This window comes from Streptopelia decaocto (assembly GCF_964273445.1).
Source record: "Streptopelia decaocto genome assembly, chromosome: 9".
NCBI classification, from domain to species: Eukaryota; Metazoa; Chordata; class Aves; order Columbiformes; family Columbidae; genus Streptopelia; species Streptopelia decaocto.
This window is the reverse complement of record NC_138664.1, coordinates 20,149,880-20,167,021: the sequence shown is the minus strand read 5'-3', so window position 1 is coordinate 20,167,021 and position 17,142 is coordinate 20,149,880. Positions and strand designations below refer to the sequence as shown.

At 41.6% G+C, this 17,142-nt stretch overlaps 1 protein-coding gene across 6 annotated transcripts in view; it reads left to right on the top strand.

Annotated features, from left to right (window-relative positions):
• NEO1 (neogenin 1) overlaps window positions 1–17,142 on the top strand; it is a 159,476-nt gene continuing 142,334 nt past the window's right edge. For all 6 annotated transcript variants that reach the window (XM_082061227.1, XM_082061229.1, XM_082061228.1 and 3 more), the window contains exon 1: window positions 1–332. In XM_082061227.1, the coding sequence (XP_081917353.1) occupies window positions 218–332 (115 nt within the window). In that variant the 5' untranslated portion in view covers window positions 1–217. The remainder of the gene's footprint in view (window positions 333–17,142) is intronic.

The following is a 17,142-nucleotide window of genomic DNA, read 5'->3' as shown; positions in this document are numbered from 1 at the left end:
GGAGGAGCGCGCGGCGGGCGCCCCTCAGGCTCCGTGTGCGGGAGCCGGGACCGGCCCGCCATGGAGTGACCGGCTGCTCCCGCCCGCGCTCCCGCCTCGCCGGCCGCTCTGTGGGCCGCCTCCTCGGGGTGCGGAGGAGCGGGGGAGGCAGGAGGAGCCCCCCTCGGGGGAGGGGCTGGCGCTGGGTGCCCGGCTGCCGGGCGCGGGGAGCGGAGAGATGGCGGCGGGGAGAGCCCGGCGGCTCCTCGGCTCCCTCTGGATCGCCCTTCTCCTCGGGCAGCCGGACCCGGCCGGGGCCGCCGCTCGGAGCGGCTCCCAGAGCCTCCTCACAGGTAAGGAGCCGGGCTGAGCCGGGGGGCGCGGGGGGGGTGTGCGGGCGCGGCGGGGGCTGCGCGGGGGCGCCGCGGGCGGGGAGCGGCGGGTCCGCTCCGCGCGGACCGCGCGGGCACCAGCAGAGGCCACTGCGCACCTGCGGACGGAAACCAGAGACACCTGGGTCCCCGTGAGCGCACAGCGAGTCACCTGCGCGGGGTCCCCGCGCTCCTGAGATGAGTCGGGACACCAACCGGCCCGGGCTGGGCTCCCCGGGACCGGGGAGGGCTCGTTACCGGAGCGGAGGCGAGCGGGCAACCTGTGGAGAGAGGGGAACTTGCCTGGAAACTGCCGCAATAGCTCAGAAACGAGCGAGCTGGCGGCGGTTCAGCCGCTGTAGTTCTCACACCTCTTGCCATTGTTGCCTTTAATGATCCATTATTGAATCCTGCTTTTTTTTATAGCCCACGAAAAGCGTAATCTCATCCAGATGAAGTGCGGTGTGCGTATGAGAAGCCTGTCTAAAAAAATGCCCTTGTAAAAGGCGATACTGTAGAAGGCTCTCTAGGTTTGCAGTAATGCTTATTTTGCAAAATATTTTGTTTTAAAGAACTTTATTTTTTCCCTTCCCCTCCTCGTCAGCAACAAGCTGCTAGAAACCTTGAAGAAAAATCTGGTTTTGAACGTTGGATGCTGGGATTTTTTTTAAATATTCCCGTGTAGATCGAATCCTGACATTTTAAAAGAAAGCTCCGTGCAAGTGGAATTTGGCAAAAAACTGCTGGTTAAATGAATTGTTTTTAGCAACTTGTAAAAGTAAGAATGGTTAGGCTGGTATTAAATGGTGTAATTATCCTATCCCAAATGCCATTAGGCAGCAGTGTCCGTGGTAGCTCTCATCTCACATCCTACTGATGTAACCGCGTGTGCTGACTCCTGTTGACAGGGGATATATTTATTCTCTTACACGCTACAGGCTTTGCAGATTCCAGGTTTGAAGCAGATTTTTTTTTTTCTGTTTGATAAATATCATACATGGAGTCAAAAATCTTCGGAGTATGTGTCATAGATAAGTTACTTTTTTGATGTGTAAAGCCTTGCCACGTGATGAGTCTTTTCCAGTATTTACTGCTCTACTGACAGCTCAGTGTAGTTACTGTTATGTTGGTCGCTCTTTGCTGTGTTAAAAAAATCCTTTGTGGTTTAAGGAAATCAGATTCATAGATGAAGTTTTATCAGTTAGAAGGCAAATATGTGAGCTCAGTTAGCAAAGGGGGAGTGATGTGCTGAAACATGCAAACTAAAACCTTCATTAAAGCTGTTTGGAGCGGGAATATAGGAGTAAAGGTGTGGGAATTTTGGAAGTTCGGTGGATCCTGGCTTTGTTCTCTTTTGTGGGAAGTGTTTTTGTGCCGTATCGGTGGGTACTGTCCTGTGTCATACACGTTAAGGACCAGGAGCTGGAGTTACTCTATGTTTGTACCAGTTATTTAGAGGGAGTGAGTAAATGAGGAGGAAGAGGCTTCCTGGATTCTTTGTCTCAATGAGGATGACACACTTGATCTTAATTCCCACTATTTTCCACCTGATTATTACTGTTTTTTTTTTTTTCTGAAAGAGATGATGCTCCATGTATATATTTGGTGGGAGGAGAGATACCTTCAAGTCCCTCCCTGCCTGAAGGGGAGGGAATTGGGTCCAGGCGTGAAAGTTCTCCCCTTTGTGTTGTGGATGCGAGGATGACTGCGTCTTATGTTCTGTCCTGTTCTGCGTGAAGCTCCGTCTCCTTGGCGCTCTCCAGAGAACCTCATTAGGTTGGAACCTTGTTAGGTTGGCGTGAAGGGCTGGGGAGGCAGAGGAACAAACACCTCGTGTCTAGTTCCAGGTTTAGCGCTGAGACTAAAGTGCTGCTTGTTGTATCCAGAACAGTAGTTTTTTAAATGAAAAAAACAACAAAAAAAGGCAAGCTGGCCTTCTGGTGTTGCTAAAGATGACGCAAATGAGCAGGACTTACAGATTCGGAAGCCCGTATTCATTGTATGTAGCCATGTATGTTTGAGTGATATTTGAACCCTTCTATAAATAGCCAGTCATTGCTCTCTGCAGAAGAAAAGAGTGTAGCTGAATTATCTTGGGGAAAAAAACCTATATGACTTCATTTATTTGTGCATCTGTAAACAGTATGTTTCCTAGTTTATGTGGTTGATTTGCAAATAAGATAAAATGAGCTACTGATTTTAGAATTAGGACAACATTTCACTTAGCTAAGGGAATAAAACAAAGAAAGTAAGGAGGAAGCATCAATTTAAGTTAAATGCTGCCTCTTGTAACTGTTTGGAGCTGACTTGATTTTAATGGAAAACCTTTGATCTATAGAGGATTGCATTACTAAGAATAAAATTCAAGTAGGTGTCACTATTAACTTTTAATACAAGAGCTCTGATAACCTATATACAGCATTAAGATTGCAAATTAGATTATTCAGAAGCTGGAAATTTGTTCTGTCTCCCCCCTGCTCTTCTCTAAGCCCTTGGGATCCATGTATATTTTGTTGTTGGACAAGCTGGCCATTTTGGAAATCCACAATCAAATGCAATTAGAAATTGGTGGCATGAAAGTTGCACGAGACTCCCAGAACTAAACAGGTGTTTTTAGCAACATGTTGATCAGGGATCAGCATATGCTGCTCTATAGGATGCTCTGTCTAGGGTATGGGGTATTGAAAGCTAAGGAAGATGGGTGCATAGATCAGCTGGGTTCCTTGGAAACATAAGGTCAGAATTTGTTTCTGTTTTGTACACACTTCTTGATTATTTCTAAATATATCACAGGCTAAAAATAGAGTGAAAATATTCGGGGCTCAGTTACATCCCAAGTCACTTAACACAGGTCTCCAGTTGATATTCCCGTTTCATATAAATACAGTACATGTGTTCTGCATGTTGCGTAGGAGCTGATAGAGCAGTTTGATTGCCTATAGCTCCTGAGATACGTGTTCACCAGCGCCACTCATTTTATTTGCATGTATAAATAGGCAACAGCAAAAGGGTCTGTTGGTGCTGGAGCATATTTCTTGTGGGGGTGAACAATTGTTTCAATAATCCACGACTCACCTTTCAGTGGGCTGGGGTGCTGCGCTGTCGCTTGTCCTGGGACAGAAGCGATTAAGTTGCATCTGGCTTTTGCAACCTGTGTTTAATTGTTTTATTAGTCATCTAAGAAAGTGATTTGGCTTGCTTATGAAGGTATCCTAATAAACTAATGTTCCAATTTAAAAATTGTAAGGTGTGTGTGCACACCTGTGCCTAATATTTATCACAGTGAAAAACAGCAAGCAAAACTTGTCATATTTAAAATAAACAAACACCAAAACCCAACCAACCAACAAACCCCAAAGCAAAACACTTGGCTTAGTTACCTCCCGCTAGCTTATCAGTGCAGTTTAAGTACGGAAATTATATATGGTGGTAGGTTTTTCTTTATACGAGAGTATTTGATTATTCCTGATGATAAAACATCCTGGTGATTTACAAGACATTAATCTTCAACCAAAGATTTTTAGAGAAATCTGAAAGCTATGTTGGCACCAACTCAAGTTTGGTGTGGTGCCAAGAGGAGGAGGATGAGAAGGAGCATGGAGATGGAGTGGGAGTTTAAGAAAACTACACGAAAAACTACTACAGTATGTTTCTTAACCTTTACTTTCAAACTATAAAGGCATTTCCCTTGTGCAACCTCAGCCTGAGTATGATAGAGGGTTTGAAAGCAAATTCTTGTACCATCACTAGTTTGGCATTTTGTGTATAAAATGTGTGCCAATATGTTGATAGCTACCTTTTCTAAACATGCCGGATTTTCAGAGTTTCACTTGGCATTGTGTGTAAGGGGGTATAGTTGAAATTCTTGTTAAGGACTAATTAATGCTCGTTTCCTCCAAGGAATCTGCACTAGTGTTGAGATGCCGGTCAGTGGGAGGGACGTTGGGTTCTGGGGGGAGAGGTGCTGCCCCAGAAATTCACATTATTGCGCTGAAACTCATCTCTGTGCCGTGAGTAGTTAAATATAATGCTCTGAGCCTATTGATCTTTAAAAACGGCAAAACAGTTCTTAATGGAGAAAATGCCTCAGTGCTGTGGAAACAACACTCATATTGGACTGATTGGATGCTATTGATTTAGTTCCCCAGTTAAATTGCCAAGATGAAAGTGGTAATCCTGATTAATTCCATAGAAATAGATAAGCACAATTTGTATGTGCATAGTTGCAGAGTCCTTTAGGAAGACTGAAACCCTAGCTTTATATGGTATTTCAGATGCTTTAATTTTAAGTGGGTTTTTACCATTTTGTATTCATGCTGAATAGAGTATCTTAATTTTATAAAACGAGCAGGCTGTCAGTTCATGATGAATCCTTTTTGCATCAGTTAAAATAGTGCGGGTTGTGTTGGGGTGTATGTGTTGCTGTGTTTTTTTATTTTTATTTTTATTAATGAAAACTGTCCTTATCAGAGGGATCGAAGGAATTGGCAATGTTCTGCCGTGAAACTTTCTTGGAGTTTCCCTGTAATATATGACAGCCATGAGACGTTTGAGGTGTGTAGAAAGTTAAGAGAGTTCATGTTTAGTTTTAATGAAAACTATTTAATGTCCCTTTAATAATCTGAGGAAGAAGTAAATTACTACAAAGCAAAAAGTTTATGTTTTTTTATACCATGACTAAACAACATCGCCCCTCTCCTTGCTTCTGGATGTTGTGGGATGCTTGGAAGCAATTAGAGATGTTAGCAGGAAAAAAATCACAACCAAATCCCTAGAGGTGCTGTTCTGAAGGGGCTGGCCAACTAGGGAACCTACTGGCCTCCAAATACCTATCCACGTATATATATATATATATATCTTTGAACTTTCCTGGTTCAGTTTGCTATGGTGAAGCGGCCAGGGCTGAGTATGGCGTTTTTAGGAAGGTGCTGGTAATTTCTGTTGTGACACTGGTTTATATTTTACACTTCTTATTCCTCTTGCATTCTAGCTTTCATAGCTATTCAGTAAGAGGTGTTCTCTTGAGCTCTTTGTCTTTAAAATGCATTTTTCTGCATACATTGCATTAAAAAACCCCAAACTGTATATTCGCTGTTTTTTTCATTTATCTGCTGCAGAAGCTTAGAAAATGTGTTAGTTTTTGAAAGCAGCTGAGCCACTTCCCATCGCTGCGTTGGATGTTTCAGCCCTTCAGATCTGGTGTGTTTTTACCTGGTGATGATGGGAAAACTGTCCCAAAGAAACGCTGTAACCCGTGTCATTCTCATGTTTTTGTACTTCTGCCCCTGCTCCTTTAAAATTTCACTTCATCTCTCCTGGTTTTTGTTTTTTTTAACTGCCTATAGACTTTATATCCATTTGGGTTTCAGTGGGGTTGTATTTCTGCTTGATCAGCATAGCTCTATTGAACTTACTTAGGGTTTTAATCTTTCTTTTTGGCTTAGAAGTATGGGCATCTTCTGAGTTGTTGATTCTAGCTTTCTGCCCTTGCTCTTAATATCTTCCCTTTGTTTTTGTTTGATGTCTTTTTTAGGAGTCTTGAAGCTGTCACGTTGTGTGACAGTGGGTCAAAGCAGGTGTCTGTAGCCAGCACACTTGTCTTCCATTATTATTATACTTTGATAAATTTATCTTGTCTGATGTGCTTTTAGCTTTTTTGACATGTGTCTGATGTCGATGTTGACCTAGAGGAGAATAATGCAGTGCTGCCAGCATGTGTGTGGTGTTCTGGAGTTTGAGCTTTGCCAATATAGGTTTAAGTGATGTTTCTTGTCAATTAAAATATTTAAGTTATACTTAATATCATTTCAAAGAGACATTGTACTTCTCTGCAGCTTCCATCTGTTTAATGTTCTGCATGTAGTTTTCAGCCAGGTAATAATGAGTCTTTGGCTCTGAAAGTTTTGCTTGATTTATTGTTTTCTTTACTAAGACATTTTGAGCCATGGAAGATCCAGATTTGTTGTTGTGTGACTCTGTGAACACAATATTTTCATGTCTGCAACACAGCACTTCCTACTCTGTTGTCTTGAATGTAAAAGCTGGAGCCAAAATGATGAGAAAAACATTGATTTCTCTTACTTTGGCAGAGACACTTTTGTATTACTGATATCGCCAACAGCTACTTCTGACTTGAGCCCTCAGGAGCAACTTCCAGCGTTTTTAGCTCCCAGTTTTCAGTGTAATGGTCCAGCAGCTTATTTCTACTTGTGCTGAGGTGGATGGAGTCCAGTCCTGTATAAGCTTCGTCTTTCTCGGTTTTCGTCTCTGGTTAATGAACCTGAACATCCCTTTTTAACACCACTCTGCAGTTCATGCATTGAAACCTTATAATGTAACTGTAGCAAGAAAGGGAGAGACACAAATAGAGGTGTTCGGATATTCTTTCTAAAAGTAGAACAGGCTGCCAAAAGTCATTTAAGTCATTAGGCCTGTCATGACTTTTAAAATCTCTTGAGTGTGTGTTGAGAAGCAGAGTATGGCTTGCTTGCTGAATTTTTACTGTCACATTGATTAAAAAAATGAGTAATTGCTTGAAACCAATAGCTGTTCAGTGTTGTACATAGAGAGGAAGGCTGGGTGTTAACAAGATGAAATATTTCCAAAAGTAATGCATAAAGCCAAATGTTCCTGTTTGAAAACAGGCAAGGAAGGAAGCAGTAGTAATCAAAAACTGCATCCAGAAGCATTTTTTGCCGTGGTAGGACAGCTGAACAGTTTGTAGTCTGCTCCTGCGCAGCTGGAAGTGGCATTTTTGATGTTGGGCTCCCGGTGCTCACGTTTCAGAAAAGCCAGGTATTTTGTTATCAGTTTGTGAATCTTCTATTGGAAATGTGTCTGGGCAGATATGAAACACAGCAGACAAGAAGTCGATGCCAAATGTTAATCCTGTTTTGATGTGTTTAGTTTCAGCGTTTGGAGCTGGCGGTGCCAGCGCAGGGAGGAGGACGCGCGTAGTCTGCCCTGCCGTTTGCTTTCACAGGCGTTTGCGGAGGATGGAGAGAGTTGGATCCGTTCCCTCATCTGCAGGAGCACTTGTGTGAGCAGAAGGGAGAGGGTGACATGAGCACATGGGAACGGTGCTACGAGAAAGGGACGCTGCTTTTTCTGCTGGGGGTAGACATCGGCTTAGTATTGGAATGGGAAAAGCACTAGGAACAAAATGTATCGCGTGTCTTCTGTCACCGTACCAGTCTTTAATATTATGATGTATTATAGCACATTGACTTCAGATCTATAGACGGAAATTTTGTCAGAAAATGTGTTATTGTTTTTAAATGAATTTGCTAATAATGTGTCTCATAAAAGCGAATTTTTAGATTGGTAATAAATTCTCAATTTAGCTTTAATTACTGTTTGGGTTTTGTTAGTTTTTTCCCCATGCTGAAATCTCATTTGCTTGACTGATTCCAAAGTGGGAATAAAGCTCCAGGTTTCACCTGAAAATCCTTAGCCTTGAGGAAAAGAGCTCTAAAACTACCAGGTGGGTTACACGTTCAGAAGAGGGTAGTGGCCTGGCAATTCTTGGAATGCAGTATCCACTTACTTGCTAGAAGTCCGAGAAAACTTAATTTAGTGCTGATTCCCTCGTGTAGCATATCATTTCAGGTGTCACTTTGAATCCGTCCCGTACTAACAGCTGCGGTGTAGCTTTGTGAGGCCAGGACTTTCAAAACCAGCCCTGTAGCAATGATGACATTTTGTAAGGAGAAAACGGAATTGAAACCTGGTGGAGAGCATAAGAAAAGCTCATAGGTGCCGTATGATGTGCCAATATGCTGGTGAAGATATATGGAAAGCATACGTGGCAGGCAAAGCAACTCCTTGTGTGGAGACTTCCCTTGCCTCTACCAACCAATGTAACAGTGCAGTGCATCTGGACTTGGTTAGATGCTGATAAAGGGATGGTCTGATACTAGAGGAGTATTTTCTTATTCATTTGCAAGGCAAATATGTTTCATTGGACACACTATTTTTATTAAGAGCTGTTAGAGTGTATACTGCAAATATAGGGTGTGACAGCCCTCCTTCATCATTTTCCCACGTTGCTTCCTTTTGTAGAATGTGGCATGTCTTGTCTTATGTTTGTAGTGTAAAATAGCTTATTTATCCTAATCTTCACATGTAGTTGTTTGCTTATGCCTAGTTCAGGTCTTTGTAACCTTAATTTTAGGTTCTGTAGTTTTGTTGCTATGGATTCTTTTTACTCATCTCCTTATTTGAAGTTATGATAGTTTTTGAAAAATATTGAAATACTAAGAGGTCACAAATGGCTTAGATATCTGCAGTGATTTGGTAACCATTTCCGTGTTGTGGTTTTCTGTAACTTTTTTGAGGTTCGGATGAAAGAAAACACACCCAAACCATAGCTACAGGAAATTAGTGTCATATTGGAACTGCTGAGGTTTCCCTGTTGTGCTGTGGAGCGTAAAGCAGTGTTCTTCACCTTGCCACTTGTTGTCTTTGAGTATGGACAAACAGCATTCTTCATAGCCCATGGAAATAGTGTAGGTCTGGTCTAAAATAAGGAGGCGGGATCTGCGAGATAACACCACGGTATGTGGATAGAGGTTTTCTTATTTCAGATTTGAGGCTTTTGTAGGGGAGAAGTTGATTTCTGAACAGGGAAGGAGGAGCAGCCAGTCATCAAATATATCCAAAGTAGGATCTGATATATTCTGACTTCTAGGTAGAGCTAGTTAAAGGCTTATTCTGGTTCAGCTCGACTGGAATATCTTGTGCTCATGGTAACAGCATTATCAGCCCAAAATCTGAAGTGGTATTTTGTAAAGCAGCGTTTTTCAGTTGTTTCTATATGCTGTTTTTGCCAGCTTTCCATTTGACTGTGGAAATCAATCTAAAAGAAGAAAGCCAGCATTCACAGTAACTGAAGGTATCTGCCTATACCAGAGCTGATCTACATGTGCATTTTAATCTGCCCTACATTTGTTCTGTCTGGAACTTACGCTGTAGGCACCATTGCTCCTGACTCCATCGCAGAGATGGAGCCTGTGCTTTGGAGCTTCATCGTCGCTTTCACATTCATTATGCACAAGCCATATTACTTTGGTATAACATTTTCAAGCAATGATCATTTTTGCCTTTATTTTAAATCTTATGTCATCCTAAATAACCCTTTTTTCCCAAGTTTAGCCTATAGGCAGGCTATTCCTGTTTCTGCAGGAGGCTGTGAGGGGTTATCAGCTGATTGTTTCTGTTATATTAGAGATTAATATATGGAGCTCTGGTAGTGTGAGGAGCTTTATCGTTCCTAATTTGCATGCTAAAGGGCTGTTGGTTATTGTGGGTGCACGGAGTGGAGAAGAGAGGGTGATGGTGTTTATTTAATAATAATAATAATAATGATAATAATAAAAAGGCCTTTGTTGATTCTCCCTCACAGGTACTGGTGGTATCAAGTGCCTTGTTGAATTATGACTAAATGCAAAGCCAGATTCACTGGCCTGTCTTGACTGCAGTTCCCGGGGGATACAAAGCAGCTGGATTGAATTGGTAAACTGAACCTTAAATCACAACACGTTCAGTGAACTAACCATGTCGCTAGCATCTAATTTCTTGTAATTCTGCAGTCTTACTCTATGTCAGCGTATTAAGAAGGAAAGCGGATTATAGGTTGAGTTGATGGTTTCTATGAGTAGCTTGAAGATTGAAAATTTATGTATTTCTTTCAAAATGTGTGGCTTGTCATGGAACAAACTGGCTTTAAGATACAAAATGCAGTGATTTCAGAGAGATTTAACCTTGTCCTGCAGTATCAGGAAAAGGTAGAGTTTGGTTTCAATGAGGGAGAGGTTGATGCATGAGCAGTAATTCCTTTTTCATAGCAGAATGGTTATTGTTTGGCACTACCTGTTACTGTTACTGTGGACCTTTGGAAAAGTGAAGGGTGGGTAGAGGTCACGTCACCGCTCAGAACACCTGAAAGGTAACGCTGGAATGGGGTAACAGCCTGTTCCCTGCGGGCAGGAGATGGTCACGAAGGTTAGTGCTGATTCTTTTCTAACTTTCCTATTAGTGGTTTCAGAAATGGCACTTAATAATCTTTCAGGGCTTCCAAAGGTGGTGTGTGGGTGGGAATTAATGGTTACCTGTTCTCTGCAAATAAGCAGGAATGTTTCTGCTGCTAGTGCTCTGCGGTTTGTTTGGTTGTGGAAGCTGTTACAGTTTTTTAGGTGGCATTTTGGAATTCTAATCATGAGGATACCTTTTGCTTCATAGTTTGGAAAATTTCTCATCAGGCAGTTTTCTAAAAGAATGATAGAAGGACTTTAGATGTTGACCAAATGATATCTGGGTATCACTATGAAAGCAGTTTCCACATTGAATTCATTCTTCTACCTTTTATGATAGTAACTGTTACATTTATGCAGTCTCTTATAGCAGTTTCAATCAGAAACATCCATGCTTGTTCTGCAATTGCTTATATGCTCTTCCAAGGCTACAAAACAGCCTTCAGTGCTGTCTGTGTAGAAGTAGTTCCATTTTGAGGTGCCATTTCCTAAATGTTTTTAGAATAAAAAATATTATACTTGTTTTCAAAGCTTCGGATTTGCATGGAGGGGGAAAAAATCGATCAAAGGTGGTAGCTACAATGTATAAATGAAAGTATGAGCTTGAATAGGCCAGTTTGGCAAAAATAAACTTTAAAATGAACAAACAAACCAAATCAAAACAAAAAAGCCCCAAAACCACAACAACAAAGACTTCTAATTTTTGTAATTGTAACTGATCTGCATTTTACTTTGCCAATGAGCACACACATGACTCAAAACGAAGTTAAGATATTTGGCAGAAAGCAAAGCTGTCACCAGAAAACTCAAGAAATGTGGTCTCCAAGTGTTCCTTTCCTTAGCAGGCTTTTGATGCAGGCAGAGAGCAACGGCACAACTTTGCTTTTACACAGCTTTTAGCCTACCAGAAAGCGACATTTAAATTCAGGAATTCATCACAAAGGCATCTCATGTTAATTATATGTCATACACTTTGATGCCGGAGTTCTTGTTTTAATGAACCGTTCTGGGGGAGGCGGTTGCTGGTTTTTTAGGTTGGCTCCTCCCTTTGTGTAATCTGTTGTGCATTTCCTCAGCATTTGCCTCCAAAGTCACTCCTAAGCTGGATTTCACAACTTTTTGATAAAATTAGAAGCGTATTTCTGTGATTAGCGTTTAATTGCTGTGGCCTTGCCGTCCCTATATCTAACATTTTGTCTCTATAAAGATAGATCTGGACCTGACTTAATTTCTCTCCTTTATACATGTTTTTACACTTTCAAACTTTGATTTACAGAAAAGGATCAATAAAAGTGTTTATTGTGGAAGTCCGTTTTAAACTGTTTGTGACATGTGGCATAATTCTTCACCTTGCTATACTTGCCTAAAAAAGAACTCCGGTCCCCAGAACCATCACAGGAAATCTAAACTGCTCTGGTTTATAGGATGGTCATTTTAAATTAAGCTTGTTCTGATAACTTGGCTATATTTTTGAGCTCTGCTGTAATATCATGCAAGATCTTTCTGAAGTTGCTTCATGATTTTTGGTGTACAGAAATAAAGATGTCAGAATATACTTCTGGAATGTTGACATAACCTGGTTTCTGTCATCCACAAGGCTGAATGTAAATAGCAATTGGGAAACTGGATGTAAGTATTGCGGTTAAAATCCTTGTTAGAATTCCTATCAAAAATTATCTGGATGAATCTGTTTGGTGAGTTTTCCAACCTGGAAAAAATCCTTGGCTTCCTTTTGCATCCCCACTCGGCACAGTGTGTGTGGGCAGCTGCGTGACATAGATAATGAACACAGAAATATAGGTAGAGGACACATACAGCACAGGGACTGCGAGAGGTGGTGTCTGAGCTTGAAGTGCCTCGGACACACATCGGGGGTCAGATGAGCCAGTAAAAGAGTTGGACGGATCTTTTAGTGTCTTTCCCTTATCTATGCAAATCCACCTCGGAGTGGGAATGACTAACACATCATGGGCGAGTAACGTGTTTGTACACACGTTCCTTACACCTCCGCTCGACTTGCAAACAGTTAAAAAATATAAAATTTGCACATCTCTAGTGCCAATGTAATGCATAAACCTGTACGTGCTTTGTAGGAGTAGGATTTCACTTCATAAACTTACAGAAATGTGGGTTTTTTGGGGGGGGGAGATTGTGATATTTACTTGTGGTGTGCTGTGAAGCCGGGAGGCTCTGTAAGGATATGGAAGCTGGGAGGTGAACAGGACTCCTGAGATTTGGGGTGAGGAGCAGGAGAATACTCTCCCCCACCCCAGAGCTGGAAAGGAGAGTGTTTGCACTCTTCCTAGCTGGCAGCAATTAGCTTTTCGAGTAAACATTGATTTTTTAAATCTGGGAAGAGGAGTATAATTACGAGATTCTTAATACATTAATGTGGACTGGAAGCTGGACTTTGATTGAATAATTTTATTTAGCTGTATTTACGTGGCTAAGTAGGTGAATGTAAAATCCAAACCCGAAGACTGTAGCAAGGGCCTCCTCCTCAGGATTGTTTTCTTTCAATTAGCGTGGTGCTTAGAGCTTTTCTCAAGTGTTCTCTTGTTCCTCATTGTAGGAAAAGTATTTTCCTTTAATGCTTTCTTTTTTTTAAACCACTTTAACCCTTGACCACTCTGGTATGAAGTTGAATAGAAGACTTGGCTGTGCCTATACTGAAAATTTGAAAAAGGAAGAGAAGTCTTGCTTTCTGTTGCTGCTTTGTCTGCTTTTTCCTAGTACGTGTTAGTGCAAGAGCAGAAGTCCTGCTTAATGAACACTAACAAACTTTGCATCCTGCAGGCATTTTAAGGATGGAAAAGTATCACTGAATTTTTAAAGATCTTAATTTGTCTGAAGCTCAACCCCCCCCATGAATGGTTGCGATTTAGAGTCACTGCCAGCATTGCACCCCCCAAAAGATGTCAGTGTTTGGATGTTCGAGGGCCGGTCTTTCTCGCTCTAATCCCGTTGCTGATATTTTCATTGCTTGACGGAGCAGAGGAATGTCTGAGGCCGCGGCAGGGGGCTGCGGCAAGCGGCCCATTGAGCCCCGCGTGGGGAAGGAGCCCCGCGCGCTCCCCTGCGATTGAAAAGAAGGGGCTGCAGCCCGGCGGATTGTGATTTACACACAGCACGCTCGTCTGGTGCGGGAGGAGATGGAGGCTCCATTGATGCAGCTTTATTTGCTTGAGAAATTAAATGCCTTGCGGTAACTAAGGACCAGGATTGCAACTAATTGCTTTATACCTGGAGTGACTCTTGCCCTGTTGTGCCGCTCTGATACCAGCTTTGGCCGATAGTTGAATCAAAATTATATCAGTTTTTAGTGGGGATAAATTCTAGGGAGACTGAGAGCTTAAACTGTTATTTCTAACGTGATGGATGTCAAAGACAAAGCCTTTCACAAGCTGTTGTGGCAGTTTGTCTGGGTGGCTCATTGTTCCTCATTCACACTTGCACTGGAAACGTTTTTATGGTGAAGAGCTGCTTTGTATTTATACAGAGATATAAATAAATCTGGAGTTTTACTTCTTGACAAGAAAAATTCAAATGCTATGAAAACTAAGTGCAAAGACAAACACAGAGAAGCTTTGAAGAAGTAGATATGTTCAAATTGTATTTTTGTTAACACAATTGATTTTTTATGCGACTTATACGTAAAAATTTACTTTTTTGATGTCTGAGGTTAAACAGTTAAAACATTATTCTGGAACATTACAAAATACTGGGGTACGGACAGGTTATGTGGAAATGAAGCTGTGTATTCTTGATGATGTTCATCCAAACGTTAGTCAGTGGTGCAGCCTTTTGTCACGTTTGCTTGGAAAGTGTTATGAATCTCATCTTTAGGTCTTAATGGTGCCAACATTGACCCAATTCTTTCTCTGAAAACGAAGTAGCTAATCAATATACAGTGGTTTTTGGGGTTTTTTTTTAGGTCTCAAATGTTGATTTTTAACACTTCTTATCCATCCTTGGCTTTCCTGGCTCCTCAGGACATTATTTTAACAAGCAGGTCGAGAAGTGTCTTTTACACGAGTGCCAGTTTTGCGGCACGGTGCAGATCTGACACAGGAATTACATATATCTAGTCATCGCAAGGATTCTTCGTGTGGACTAAACAGTGTAGCTTTTAATATACTAAAACAGGCTTGTGAGAATACAACACAGCTATCTGCCTTGTGTCTTGAAGGCTCCAAAGCAAGCTCTGTAATTACGTTCACTAATCAGAAGAATCCAACCTGAGAATATGACTCCACAGCTTCTGTCAGACACAGACATCACCAAATCATAAGCCCTTGTTTTGGTGAGGTTACTAGTCTTCTGGTGTCCATCCAAAAATCTCCATGGCAGGAGAACTTGAGGATACATTTTTAATTTGCATCGGTTGGAGACAGAGGGTACCATGCATACAGATTTATGCTGCTAAATTTAGATGTAAAGCATAATATTTAGCTCAAAAAGTAGTTTAAAATGTGTATTTGTCTCACGGTGCTGAAGGGCTGGCGGCTCTGGCTGGAAGAGCTTGAAGAGCAGTGCGGCACAAATTAAATGGTTAAAATATGACCATGTTATTGAAACAACTGATACAGGGTAGGTAAAAAAGGGCTAATCCTATTCCTTTCCACCATTCTGTCAGCCTGCGTGTTGTGTTGGTTTTTTTTTCTTTATAGATTTATGCACTTCTTGTTTGATTTAGCATTTTTTCGCTACCTTTTGGGGTAGCTCTTTACATATTTTGGCTGCTGTGTGAATGTAAAGGAATTCTGTAGACACAAAACTGCATTAGCAATGGGTCGGGCACTGTGTGCATCCCATCTCCAGTCACTGCTTCTAGTGGCAGTGGGCACTTGGCATGCATGCTGTTTATTTTGAAGAAAACCAGGAATTTAAATAAAATGTGTCAGTCTTTTCATAACAGTTTTCATATGGAAATAAATGTACTTGGCTTGTTACTTTGACAAGCGGATTTTATTGTAATGTGTTGTTTCACTCTTGTTTTGTGCAGATTATACCATTCTTATGCATATAGTCTGGTCACATAATAGTTTATTCATGACTAAAAATTACTTTGGGAAGTGCAGAGCTACAAGCAGTTGTCACTTTCCCGAGTCTTTCTGAATGGCTTGAAATCACTCTGAACTCTTGAACTGTCTTTTCTTGTTCCTCGGAATATTAACTTTATCACTTGAGAAACGAGCACAATTTGCGTGCAGAGAATACGCAATATTTCATCCTCCCAGCCTCCAATTTTACTTTATATGGAAATCAAGCTACTAAATTCCCAAACCTGAATATTCTCACGTGACGGCCGGGTGTAAGGTGACCTCCTTGGCTCTGCTCCCAGGCCAGGAATGCGTAGTTTCTTTGAGTTAGACTTTGAAACAGGTATTACTTTACAATTTAATTGGCTGCATGCATCGCAAAGGGTAAAAACCAGTGGGTTTTTCCACTGTGGAGACATAAAGGCTTGTTTCACTGAGGAGAAGGCATAAACACGCTGGTACAAGGAACCCTGTGTGAACTGAGCTATACCGAATTTTTCGGGGGAAAAAGAAGTCAGATATATATTTTCTTGGCCTTGTGGGTTTGGCAGCGTCAAACAAAACAGTCAGTGTTCTCCTAGGAAAATGAAAGAATTCTTTTATATCTCAAAAACATATTTAGAGGCCCCCCGGTGTTTGTGCATCACTGCGAGTGTTGTTCGGTCTAACTTTTGCTGGAGGTTCTTGCGTGGTTTGGTCGCTGCCGTGTTTTGCCCGTTCTGGTGACAGTTTCAGATCTGGGGCAGCAACCAGCTGCTTTGAAACCAAAGGCCGCTGACAATTAGAGAAAAGAAAAAAAGGAAGAAAATTCAAAATGTTTGGAAGGGCAAAGCCTTTCTTTTGGAGGTTTTTTTCTTTTCTCTTGTTTTTAATAACTGAAAGTGATCTAATTAGTGTCTGTAGCTGGATGAGAAGCCTTTTGCTGACCTATATTCAGCCGCCTTTCATCAGCTCCTCTGCGGTTCAGGTCTTGGGAGCAGTTATTTAGCAGTGGGGAACCAGACATTGCAAGGAGGGCGCACAAGCCTTTTGGGTCTTTGAATCTTGTTTTGCTAGTTGGTTGGTTGTTCCTTATTCAATATTTGTGGCTTGTCTTTAATTTAATCTCACTTTACTGTTCTTGGCTTTCCTTTTTTGTAATCTGCGGCTTTTAACGTCTAAAAGGTCCTAAATATTTGATCAAAATAAGACCTAATTCCCCTTCTGAAAAGAAGAAATCACGTTAAAAGTGGCAGAAAGAGAAACCACGTGCAGGCAAAATGCGGCTTGAGGGGGAAGCTGCAGCATGGCACTGATGTCCCTCTGCTCCCATCCCCTCTCAGGCTTCCAGTACAACTTCAGTCACTTCCATTAAACTAGTTAACGTTAAGAGCTCTGGGTGCAGAACTTTATACATGTGCATTTGCTTAAAATCTCATTTTCTCCTGGTCGCCTTAGTCTTGGTTTCTCCAGTTTCTTGTTCTGTGTTTAAATCTGTGCGCCAGCCACATTAAGACTCATTTCTGAATTTTTTGGAGTGGAGAGCGGGGATATGTTTGTGTGACTCTTTTGTAATTGCAAGTAGGATGTAATAACGATCTGTATCCTTCCTAATCCTGTTTTAGCAGAGTTTTCTGCAGTCCACATTTACAATAAATTCCCTTTAGTGAAAAGCTGGTGGTGAAACTACCAGATTTGTAGTACTCAAAGCTGGGTCTCTAGAATAAACTTGTTGCTGCA